Genomic DNA, 12367 nt, shown 5'->3' with positions numbered 1-12367 from the left:
GGAAGCGTGGAACATGCTCTGAATGTTGTGAAAAACATGTCTACGGTACAGGGGCTCCTACTCCTCCAGACCGCCAAAAATCCTGAGTTATTTCCGGAAAATGTCTATTGGAAAACCATTGGAGGCAATTAATGCATATCTGTATACATTCTGAACAAACAAAACACTGAGCTTCAATTACGTATTCATCATATTCTTACCACAGTCAGGGTGGGCAGCCTGGACTGTCTTGGGATCCAGAGTGAAGAGCTGCCAGTCGTACAGCTTGCACAGCGCTACACCTTCCTGGTCTGAGCCCAGCTCAGTCCACTTGCTTTCCTTCACCTTGCCTGGCTTCACTTGGCCAAGCATCTGTGTCAAATGAATTAATTACAGATTTTCAGATGGAAGCCAAAAACTCACTCAGTCACAGTGTATCAAATTTGGCACATATGCAGGTAAATGTGTGTGTATACGAGCTATTGGGAACGTATGAGTGCCCCTCGATACTCAGTGCAGCCTAGCTGCTTTCTCGGATTTCTGTAAATTTACATCAATTTTGAGATTTTTATTCCTTCTTTTTTAGACCCGATTTCCTCAGATATTTGGAGGTCTTAAATCAAAACCACTCTATACCATATCCAGGTCCACAATCACAACCTAGCCACTTTCAATGACCTGAGAACACATATATATGAACCACATGCAGGTTTCAAACCAAACAAGCCAGTGGCCAAAGCAGTTCCATGCAATCTAGAAGCACAGCCACAGGCAACTTATGTGCTGTGGCTCAGCTTCGGCAGCAACTGAGTCGTCGACACAATGTAAATGCGGTACAGCGAACCTCCTTTTAAGACCTCCTCCATTTTAAGACCCTGTTTTCTTCGACTTTCAGTTCATAACCTATGTTAATTTACCCCCATTTAAAGACTCCCTCCTTTTTAAGACCTGATTTTCTCAGATTTTTAAAGGTCAGGGGAGGTTCCACTGTCTAATGTGGTGTGAGTGTGAGTGTGTGTGTGTGTGAGATATTCGGTGAGCACTTGTATTTTGTTTTGTTTGAATGTATCGAATGTACTCGAGCCAAGCAATTTTCCTAGTGTATTGCACATGGTTGACATAAAATCTGATGTCTTATATGTCTCAAATACTTCAAACGTACATACCAGAACAGCAGGCCTGTCTGGCAGGGAACAGCTGAGCAGGACATTGTAACCTTTCACATCCAGCAGACCGCAGGACCAGCCACAGGCACCTGCAAGTACATGTTAACTTTAATAAAAATGTTTACCGGTGCTAAATTTAGTATATGATCTGTTTTCTTTGGATGAAAGCCAATCTTTGACTTAGGTGTGACTACATAGTTGTCATGTTTATTATTCAGATTAATTTTGTAACTATGCACAGTAAGCAATCGAAATGATGTGCGGCCACAAATAAACCGCCATATACCACAGAAAAACAGACTGGCAGAAAACTTTTTAATTCCTCTTGAATTCTGCAAACTATTTTGTACATTGAGCAAAATGTTCATTAAACAAGAAGAGCAAACGCTCGATCGAGTCACTTTCGCAGTTCTGAATATTATATGAGGCATCAGATGGACAGGAAGAAATTGCTATTCACAACACAATACAGATGTAAATAATTTGATGTAAAGAATAATCCTATAAAGTTTGAATCAAATCCGATGAATAGTTTCAGAGATATGATATTTCAATTTTTTTCCTTCAAGACATACCTGTGACCTTGAAAAAGGTCAAAGGTCACCAAAGCAGACGTCAAAGTGTAGAGGTCACTGGGAGTCACGTTCACATAAAATTTGAGCCCGGTCACTTTTATAGTTTCCGAGAAAAGCCCAACGTTAAGTTGTGTGTTGCCGAACAGAAAAGGCTAGTTATCTCCCTTGTTTTTCTGATAACGTTCGTAAAAGGCTACAGATGTAAATACTTTGATGTAAAGAATAATCCTACAAAGTTTCAATCACATCCGATGAACTTTGTCAAAGATATAAAATGTCTAATTTTTCCTTTGACGCTGACCTGTGACCTTGAAAAAGGTCAAAGGTCAACGAAACCATCGTTAAAGTGTAGAGGTCATTGGAGGTCACGACTAAACAAAATATGAGCCGGATCGCTTTGATAGTTTCCGAGAAAAGTCCAACGTTAAGGTGGTGTCTACGGACGGCCGGCCGGCCGGCCGGCCGGACGGCCGGCCGGACAGACTAACACTGACCGATTACATAGTCACTTTTTCTCAAGTGACTCAAAAAGCAACCTGAGGTCTCCCATTAATTCTGGAAAAAAGACAGAAATCCCTGAAATTCTTGGGGCAGCGAGTGGACAATTTTTGAAATCAACATTCAAAATGGTACAATTTGAATCACAGTTATAACTATGTTTCTCATTCTTCCACTTCTCAGAAATCAACAAATATGTGGGGAAAATTGCACAACATCAAACTCTGTGTTCAAGTACAAACTTCTCCCATCAATCTAACCTGGCTGTAGCCTAGACACGTCTCCAGTGTTAGTGTTGATAACGACCACAGCAGAAGAACTCCTCCAGTATGAGGGAAGCAGCACATGCACATTATCCTCCAGCCAGTTGCGCTGGGTGCCAAGATCTGCCCACGTGTACAGGCCTGGAAACTTGTCTTTGTCTGAAAAGCGTTTTAGATAAAAATAAGAACAGTGTGTTTGCTGCACTCACAAAAATAGCCTTGCAATGACACCAGCTCTTTCATTTCAGGGTACCACAACTTAAAAGATGCCCCACCCCCTCCTCTACCAAAATAAATTGAATATGAATGAAACACTGACATTGTGGAGCGAAGTAAAGGTACAAGGTCAGATATTGTTAAGTATGTTGGGGGGAGAGAGAAAGAGATAGAAAAAAAAGAGTATTTAGAGATAGAGAGCATGGATGTGTGTAAGTGTGTGTGAGTGTCTGTGAATTTGTGTGTGTCTTGTGTGTGTCTGTGCATGTAATTGTGGATTATAATGTGACTGTTTGTCCACCTGTACGTACATGTGCATCAGTGTTTGTAAATGTACATGAGTTTGTTTGTGTGTGAATGTGTTTGACTCAGTCTGCCTGACTGCCAATCTTTCTGTCTCTGTCTATACTAGTATATTAATTTTATTTGTACTAAAGAACTGACCAGCATCGGTCTTGTAGGGGCTCTGAACAATGTCCACTACAACTCTGCTTGACCCTTGTTTTACTGGCTGCTTCTTCCAGTCTATCTGCAAGAACATAAAGAAATCATGTCATTGGTTAATACATATGGCATATGGAAATGGTTGAAGCATCAGACAGTTAAGCTCTGATTCTGTCATTTTTTCCACAGAACAATGAAAATTAAGCGCAATATCACCAGCGCCATAATGACAACAAAGGCAGATTATAATGAGCTCTCCTGCTAAGCTAACTTTTCTTTTCATTACAGGACGCCAGCGATACAGAACATACAAAACACCAATCATGGCAAAATTAACCAAGTTTTCAATGTTCATTGTGTCATGCTGTGCTTGCATGTCCAAGTTAAACCAAGGACGACAGCACTGCACAATGTGACTGTGGCTACTATATCAATGGCGCCACCTTGCAAAATGTGCTAATGGTCACAACTCGAACAGAATTAGCGCTAATTACCAGCAAAAGGCGACTGCACTGGTTGTGTGGGCCTCCTTCAGGTGTGTCCAGGTAGACCAGGCGAGAGAAGTCAGGGCTGAAACTGGGACACCTCACTGCACAATCTTCCTCGCTCAACTTTTCTGAGGAAAAACATTGCACAAGGATGTGAAACTTAATTCCCCTGAACAACATGTAAATCCGCATCAAAGGTTGCTGTGAATCTACACATGACTGTTTTACAGCAGCTTCCAAGTTTCATCTAGCTGACATTAGAAATCCTTTATATAGATGAATTTTTCTGTCACAATTAGGACCATGCAGTCACACACTAAGGCATACCTGATATACAAAATAATCAGTCACATTTCTGCTTGCAGTCCTTCCCATGAAAAAAAAGTATCAAAACCCAATACTCCAATCAAGCAAAATCAGGCAGCACAACATTCACACGACTGAGTATCATCTTCTTTATAAGTATAACCTACCACATCCTTCTCCTTCAAAGGTGGCTTTGTACAGAAAGCTCCTGCAAACAGAAAATTGAATTTGGTGAACTCTTGCAACCTCCATCCAACAGCAAGATCAGAACGGGTTTCAATGTCATGAATTCTTCAAAACACAAGTTCGACCACCTTAGACATTTCAATCAATCAATCAATCAATCAATCAATATGAGGCTTATATCGCGCGTATTCCGTAGGTCCAGTTCTAGGCGCAGGGATTTTTTTATTTTTTATTTTATGCAATTTATATTGCGCACATATTCAAGGCGCAGGGTTTATTTATGCCGTGTGAGATGGAATTTTTTTACACAATACATCACGCATTCACATCGGCCAGCAGATCGCAGCCATTTCGGCGCATATCCTACTTTTCACGGCCTATTATTCCAAGTCACATGGGTATTTTGGTGGTCATTTTTATCTATGCCTATACAATTTTGCCAGGAAAGACCCTTTTGTCAATCGTGGGATCTTTAACGTGCACACCCCAATGTAGTGTACACGAAGGGACCTCGGTTTTTCGTCTCATCCGAAAGTCTAGCACTTGAACCCACCACCTAGGTTAGGAAAGGGGGGAGAAAATTGCTAACGCCCTGACCCAGGGTCGAACTCGCAACCTCTCGCTTCCGAGCGCAAGTGCGTTACCACTCGGCCACCCAGTCCTCACTACTTGACATCATCTCAGTGCTAATCCCCAAACTAATAAGACCACAGAGACTTCAGAGCTTGTGGTTTATTCAAAGAACTTTACAACTAAATTCACTTTCCGAATACACACTGCAATTTTAACAAAGTTATGCAGTACACAGGTAACAAACCCACACTATGTCAAGAGACCTACAGTGCACTTTCATGAACCTCATAAGCGATGTTCTCGAAGTGCCAGTCGAATATGTAAAACAAAATTTTTCATCCCGTAACCCAAATCAAGCAGATAAAATAGTGAACTGCTTCATTAAATAGATCAGGTGGACATGCACCATGTAAAGTTTAAAGGATGCACTGAAAAATACACTTACTTTCTCTCCACACAGAACTTGAGACCAAGCCTGTAGGGTTCATGACTCCAGCCAACAAATACCACAGCATTCTCTGGGCCCCAAAGTGCCTGTAACAATTAATGTAACAGAAATGACTAACATACTTAAGCGTATCATGACATTCATGTCCCTAATTGGTTAGCTACATGTGAGGACGTTAAGCCCCCTTGGTTTGTTCGTTCGTCTCGATTAGATATGACACCAAATTTTGCCTTTCCCTGTTTTACTATCAAGGACAATACAAATTGCAGTGCTCGATATTTTATTTATGTTCTTACGTTTTATGTTGTATATTGTAATGCTGTGATACACCACACCTGAGTTTCTCCTCGTTGAGATAATAAAGTGTTCTATGTCTATGTCAGTTAGCAAATCCCCTAAAGTTATTTCAAATCGCCCAAAACTTTGCTGTCATTTCTGTAGAACTGCCAAACTTTTTCATGATGAAAGAAACCTATTGGCAATTAAGAAATGCCTTAACCCCTTCACTACCACAGTATAACATCATTTTGGTATTGCTGTGTGCCAGGGCAAAATTTCGCTTTCTTCGGTAGGTTCACTAATCTGTTCACTGCTCGATCATTTATTGAGATATCTCTTAGATCTTTGGCATGTGTTTTGCTTATACCCTTGGCTATTATAGGATGACAGGATCATTGGACTTTGTTTGTGATTGTTATAGTAACAAGAAGAGCAAACGCTCGATCGAGTCACTTTCGCAGTTCTGAATATTATATGAGGCATCAGATGGACAGGAAGAAATTGCTATTCACAACACAATGAGTCACGTTCACATAAAATTTGAGCCCGGTCACTTTTATAGTTTCCGAGAAAAGCCCAACGTTAAGTTGTGTGTTGCCGAACAGAAAAGGCTAGTTATCTCCCTTGTTTTTCTGATAACGTTCGTAAAAGGCTACAGATGTAAATACTTTGATGTAAAGAATAATCCTACAAAGTTTCAATCACATCCGATGAACTTTGTCAAAGATATAAAATGTCTAATTTTTCCTTTGACGCTGACCTGTGACCTTGAAAAAGGTCAAAGGTCAACGAAACCATCGTTAAAGTGTAGAGGTCATTGGAGGTCACGACTAAACAAAATATGAGCCCGATCGCTTTGATAGTTTCCGAGAAAAGTCCAACGTTAAGGTGGTGTCTACGGACGGCCGGCCGGACGGCCGGCCGGACAGACTAACACTGACCGATTACATAGTCACTTTTTCTCAAGTGACTCAAAAATTGATATGACCATTTTTGTCAAAAATTACAGTTTCCGGACTTACATACACACACACATTGCAGCACGTAAAACCACACAAAACACTGCTAAAACTGGTGTCAAACATCAGGTACTCACATTACAGCCCATAAAAGTATTCTTCTGTGTGGTAATCCATAAATCACTTCTTGTAGAGCTTCCAGAATACTGTATCGCTTGAAAATAGGTCTACGAGTTGAGGGCCGACTTTCAGCCGCCACTGTGAATGCTATAGATCGGTTCTACATTTCTAACACAGTTTTCAACACGTGGTAGTAACTTATCCGAACGGTCTATGGGAAAGAACTGTGTTTAGAACCTCTACAAGTACTTGGACAGTGGTTACCTCCCATTTAGTTTTCAGAAATGTCCTGAAATGTTGTTGACGCAAATCCCACGTACTAGGTACGGTTATGGGCGTACGACAAACCGAAAATGACCACGTACCTGGTACAGGGTGGGCAGTGAAGGGGTTAAACTTCCGAAAATTGACCCAATTCTTATGGCCATTCAAGCAGAACAACATCTCTGGTAATGTACATTGTAAGAAGTGCCAAACTTTTTCATGGTAGAGGAAACTTGATGGCAATTAAGTACTGCCTTAAACTTCCAACAATTGCCGCAACTCTTATGGCCATTTTAGCAAAGAAAATAATTTCAACAACATCTCTGGTGGTGTAATGTGTAAGAAGTATTGACAGTGACTGACCTGACCGGGAGAGATGTCGTCGGGGACCTGAGTCAGCACGGTGACAACACTGGTCTTGATGCACAGTCTGCAGACGACAGTACGATGCCGCTCCACAAGCTGTTCACCCCACGTCTCACGGAACACATACTCATCCCCCTGTAAAGCACAAAAGCAAACCACTGGAAGGCCCCTTTTAATAAAAATAAAAAAAACACCCTGATTTAAGACTCATGATTCCTGAGAATATACAGGATTATAATCAAAGTCAAGTAGGTTATCATGTCATGTAACAAAGTCTGTTCTTTACTCACAGTACAGAAAATTACAAAATAAATTGGTATGACTTACATTTCTCACCACAAAGCGAATACTGCTGGATATTCTATTCATAAAACGCAATACGTACATCACACAGTTTTCAAACGCAGTCAACCGACAACAACGGGTATGATACTATTGAAAGATAATTTATCTCCAAACAGTGTAATAGGGTTACATGAGTAAAAGAGAAGAGATAAAAGAAAACATGAAGGACACATACACACACACACAGTAAACCCTCATAAACACACACACACACACACACAGTAAACCCTCATAAACACACACACACACAGTAAACCCTCATAAACACACACACACACAGTAAACCCTCATAAACACACACACACACACACAGTAAACCCTCATAAACACACACACACAGTAAACCCTCATAAACACACACACACACAGTAAACCCTCATAAACACACACACACACAGTGACACACACACAGTAAACCCTCATAAACACACACACACACAGTAAACCCTCATAAACACACACACACACACAGTAAACCCTCATAAACACACACACAGTAAACCCTCATAAACACACACACACAGTAAACCCTCATAAACACACACACAGTAAACCCTCATAAACACACACACACACACACACAGTAAACCCTCATAAACACACACACTAAACCCTCATAAACACACACACACAGTAAACCCTCATAAACACACCAACACAGTAAACCCTCATAAACACACACAGTAAACCCTCATAAACACACACACAGTAAACCCTCATAAACACACACACACACAGTAAACCCTCATAAACACACACACACACAGTAAACCCTCAAACACACACACACAGTAAACCCTCATAAACACACACACACACAGTAAACCCTCATAAACACACACACACAGTAAACCCTCATAAACACACACACACACAGTAAACCCTCATAAACACACACACAGTAAACCCTCATAAACACACACACACACAGTAAAGCCTCATAAACACACACACACACAGTAAACCCTCATAAACACACACACACACAGTAAACCCTCATAAACACACACACAGTAAACCCTCATAAACACACACACACAGTAAACCCTCATAAACACACACGCACCACACAGTAAACCCTCATAAACACACACACACAGTAAACCCTCATAAACACACACACACACAGTAAACCCTCATAAACACACACACAGTAAACCCTCATAAACACACACAGTAAACCCTCATAAACACACACACACAGTAAACCCTCATATTCATAAACACACACACACAGTAAACCCTCATAAACACACACACACCTTGATGGTGGCTTCTTGGGCACTGTCCCCTTTCTCCTTTTCCTCATCAGATAAGGGCTTTGACTCAAAGAAGCTTGCCGTCTTGGGTTTCTTTTTCTCAGCAACGTAAAGCAAGTATTCCTCACAGGGTGACCATTGCACACTGCCAAACTGGCCTGGAAAAAACCCACAGAGTTTTTCAAATCAAGCAAAGAAAGAAGTGGTACCCATGATGATAGAAAAACCACGGGATCAATCAAAATTAAATGTCCTGTATACAGGGGCCACACCCATTACAAAATGTTGCCTAAATATTGCATCTTTCAGGTGCCATACACATTTTTAGCAATATCGCTGTGCACAATAGTTCTTGTTTTGTGTCAATCCACGCATATCACTCAAAGTCAGCTTATGATACAGGTGTTCTTGACTTGACTTTGTGAACGAAGGCCGTCCATGTCTGAGGCAAGCACGCTGGTGGCTGATAAGACCAATGCAAGATAGGCAGGCACGACCTACCACAACAGCTGGAGGGGAAGGTCTGGTAAGGTGCTGGTGTTGATGTGGCAAAATAGTTGTACTTTCATGATGAAAAGCTGTGTTGTTCACAGGCCTTGCATGGTCTGCGGTCATTGACGCATCTTTTTTTTTTAAATTTGATGCATTGGCCTGATCCCTGGCCAGTTGACGATCTGATAGTTTGACATGGGGGAGGTCTCCCGATAAATAAAATTTAACTGACCCTGTTTTCAAGTCTACTAGTTGAACAAAACACTGTTGTATAGAGTGTATTCAACACCAGTTTCAAAGTCTAACCGTCAGGATCAAACTCATACACCTAAAGTGGAACCCCAATTTTAAGACCTCCAACTGGACGGGGATGTAGCTCAGTCGGTAGCGCGCTGGATTTGTATCCTGTTGGCCGCTGTCAGCGTGAGTTCGTCCCCACATTCGGCGAGAGATTTATTTCTCAGAGTCAACTTTGTGTGCAGACTCTCCTCGGTGTCCGAACACCCCCGTGTGTACACGCAAGCACAAGACCAAGTGCGCACGAAAAAGATCCTGTAATCCATGTCAGAGTTCGGTGGGTTATAGAAACACGAAAATACCCAGCATGCTTCCTCCGAAAACGGCGTATGGCTGCCTAAATGGCGGGGTAAAAAACGGTCATACACGTAAAATTCCACTCGTGCAAAAAACACGAGTGTACGTGGGAGTTTCAGCCCGAGAACGCAGAAGAAGAAGAAGACCTGCAAAAATCAGAGAAAATCAAAACGGAGGGAGTCTTAAAAAAGGCGTAATTTTACAGAGGTTATGAACAGAACATCAAGGTCTTAAAAGGGGAGAAGTCTTAAATTGAGGGGTCTTAAAAGGGGGCTTCCACTGCCACTCTCGCTTTCACTCACTGCGCTGTCTTACGCTTACCATCATTTCCTACAACGTCACCATGCTTGTCCAAAGCTTTCATGTCGATTGTCTTCACCTTCTGCCGCACATTCCAGATCTGTAAAAAAAAATTGAATAAAAAAACAAACAAAAGGCAAAAGTGTCCAGTTCCCTATTACTTTTCTCGACATATAGGCTGAAACAGACTACATTTTTTAAATACAGTCCAATCTGTCTATAACAACCTCCCAAAGGACCAACCAAAAGTGGTCTTTTAATAGACAGGTGATCATTGTGGAAAGGTGAATTACATAGGAAAGAACCGTGTCAGGGTTTCTGTGGTGTGGTCGTAATGGACAGAAGGTCGTTATAAAGAGGGGGTCGCCAGGGCAGGTTCAACTCTACGTACATACTCATCAGTGCTCAACAGCTTCAACCTGTTGATATCAAGCTTCGCCCATCAAGTTAAACTATACTGCAGTGCAACAATATGAATTTGTATAAATCTACCATATCCAGCAACTGCAGAAAAGGTTTTGAGACATTCAGAGGGAATTTGATTCCAAATTGTCTCTGTTTTCAAAAACAAAATGACAAATCACACAGATAAAGATGGAAAACAAGACATTTCTCAGCACTTCATCACACACATGTGTACTCTCTTTCTCGAAAACTGAAGCACATAACAATTTACACCAGGTTCAAAATAAACAGTTTTCCTCACCTCAACAAATTGTTTATCTTCTCCCTTCTTGTCCTTTTGTTTGATGATGACAGCCCTCTTCTTTTCTGATGGGGATTCCACATCCCATAACCTGCCAATGTTTATACCATAGGTGAGAGTGGAGAGGCAGTACAGGCAGTGTACAGATGAAATATTCTGCCTCAGAAGAGCTATGTAATAACTTACAGAAACATACAAACAAAGTTGGGGTAAAGGCAACATGGCAGAAAAAGTAGGCAAGCTAGACTCAAGCTTCTTTTTGTTCAGATCTTCATACAAATACTGTCCATTCTTAGGGTCTCTCGAACGCTGAGGCATACACCACTCTTTTCTATTCTTTTCTGACCAGCAGCATAAAATAGCGTTGGAGATTTGTTTACGCCTTATTACAGTTCTAAACGTAATGACTTACACATTATTTATCTCCTGTGGGAGTGAGCAGCTGATATTACTGTAGATTGGATCACCATCGGATCCCTTGTCAACTTGAATGGTGTAGACTTTGGAAAAGTGAGTCTTCTCCTTGCGATCAATGTCCCTCTGACTCCATACTGTTCTGATGTTCTGCACAGGTTTCTGACCTGTACCTCCAGCACTTGAAATAGTTCCTGAAGCAACGGCTGGCTGGCCGGCTACTCTGCGGTAGGCCTCTACAACCTTCTCTGCTGTCAGTTCCTGCAAACACAAACGATATAGTGAACATTAAGTCTACCCTATTTTTATTCCAAGCTCTCAAGCAAAGCATGTACGTGGTACGTGTATGCATGTATGGCTATCTCGCGCAATTAACCTGTGAAGGTTGATGATTGAAGTTCTCGCGACTTTTGAAGCATAACAAAGAGCATGTCTCGCGAGAGCTGCTCAGATGCAGATAAGGTCTATTGTAAATGTGTAAGAGGCATAATTACAATATATACCTTTTGGCATTCGATCATTTGGGGATGGAGGTTCAGAAGGGGATGAACTGAGGATTAAAGGGTAATGAGGTTCACAAATGCACATTCTTATTTGTACCAAAGAATGTGCACATGTGATTAATTAAATGGTTCAGCCTTTCTTTGAAATAATACTTTGAGGCTTATGCACGACATAGTACATATTGCAGTGACAATGATCGTATACTGAGTTTGAACAAAATGACTGAATGACCCGTGAATGATAGTGAATTAAATTTTAACGTGGCATTGTCCCGAATTAACCTGTGGAAGTGACGTCACATACTGAGGAGGAGCAACTGTTTTAGATTGACTCAGTGGGACAATGAACCTGACATAGGATTTTGCGGTGTCCGGTCAAATCCTCAATGTTCAACTTCAAACTCAAACTCAAAGGAGCAGAGTTTCGCTGCAAAAGTTTGTACGGCAACTTCTCTCCTGTGCAATACAGAAAAAAATCCACATACCTTTGGGACGAATGGCATCTTCGGTTCCGAACCCTCTCCAGTGGTAGGCATTGCTACTTTTTTTTTCAACGGTGACGCGAAAAGCAACGTTGCATCAAACACAGCTCGACTGAGGCAGACGACAAGTCAACTCAGCAAC

General features: G+C 41.4%; 1 protein-coding gene across 2 annotated transcripts in view; it reads right to left on the bottom strand.

Annotated features, from left to right (window-relative positions):
- The window catches only part of LOC138964693 (acylamino-acid-releasing enzyme-like), a 27542-nt gene extending 15175 nt beyond the window's left edge, over positions 1-12367 (bottom strand). For both annotated transcript variants that reach the window (XM_070336718.1, XM_070336717.1), the window contains exons 1-13: positions 12229-12367; positions 11239-11501; positions 10827-10917; positions 10142-10220; positions 8738-8892; positions 7128-7265; positions 5140-5228; positions 4103-4143; positions 3636-3757; positions 3142-3226; positions 2479-2640; positions 1146-1234; positions 201-351 (exon numbers count right to left, since the gene is read on the bottom strand). In XM_070336718.1, the coding sequence (XP_070192819.1) occupies positions 201-351; positions 1146-1234; positions 2479-2640; positions 3142-3226; positions 3636-3757; positions 4103-4143; positions 5140-5228; positions 7128-7265; positions 8738-8892; positions 10142-10220; positions 10827-10917; positions 11239-11501; positions 12229-12279 (1516 nt within the window). In that variant the 5' untranslated portion in view covers positions 12280-12367. The remainder of the gene's footprint in view (positions 1-200; positions 352-1145; positions 1235-2478; positions 2641-3141; positions 3227-3635; positions 3758-4102; positions 4144-5139; positions 5229-7127; positions 7266-8737; positions 8893-10141; positions 10221-10826; positions 10918-11238; positions 11502-12228) is intronic.

The sequence above is a fragment of the Littorina saxatilis genome, linkage group LG4 (genome assembly GCF_037325665.1).
Source record: "Littorina saxatilis isolate snail1 linkage group LG4, US_GU_Lsax_2.0, whole genome shotgun sequence".
NCBI lineage: Eukaryota > Metazoa > Mollusca > Gastropoda > Littorinimorpha > Littorinidae > Littorina > Littorina saxatilis.
Note: the sequence above shows the minus strand (reverse complement) of the source record. Positions and strands in the feature narration are given on the sequence as shown.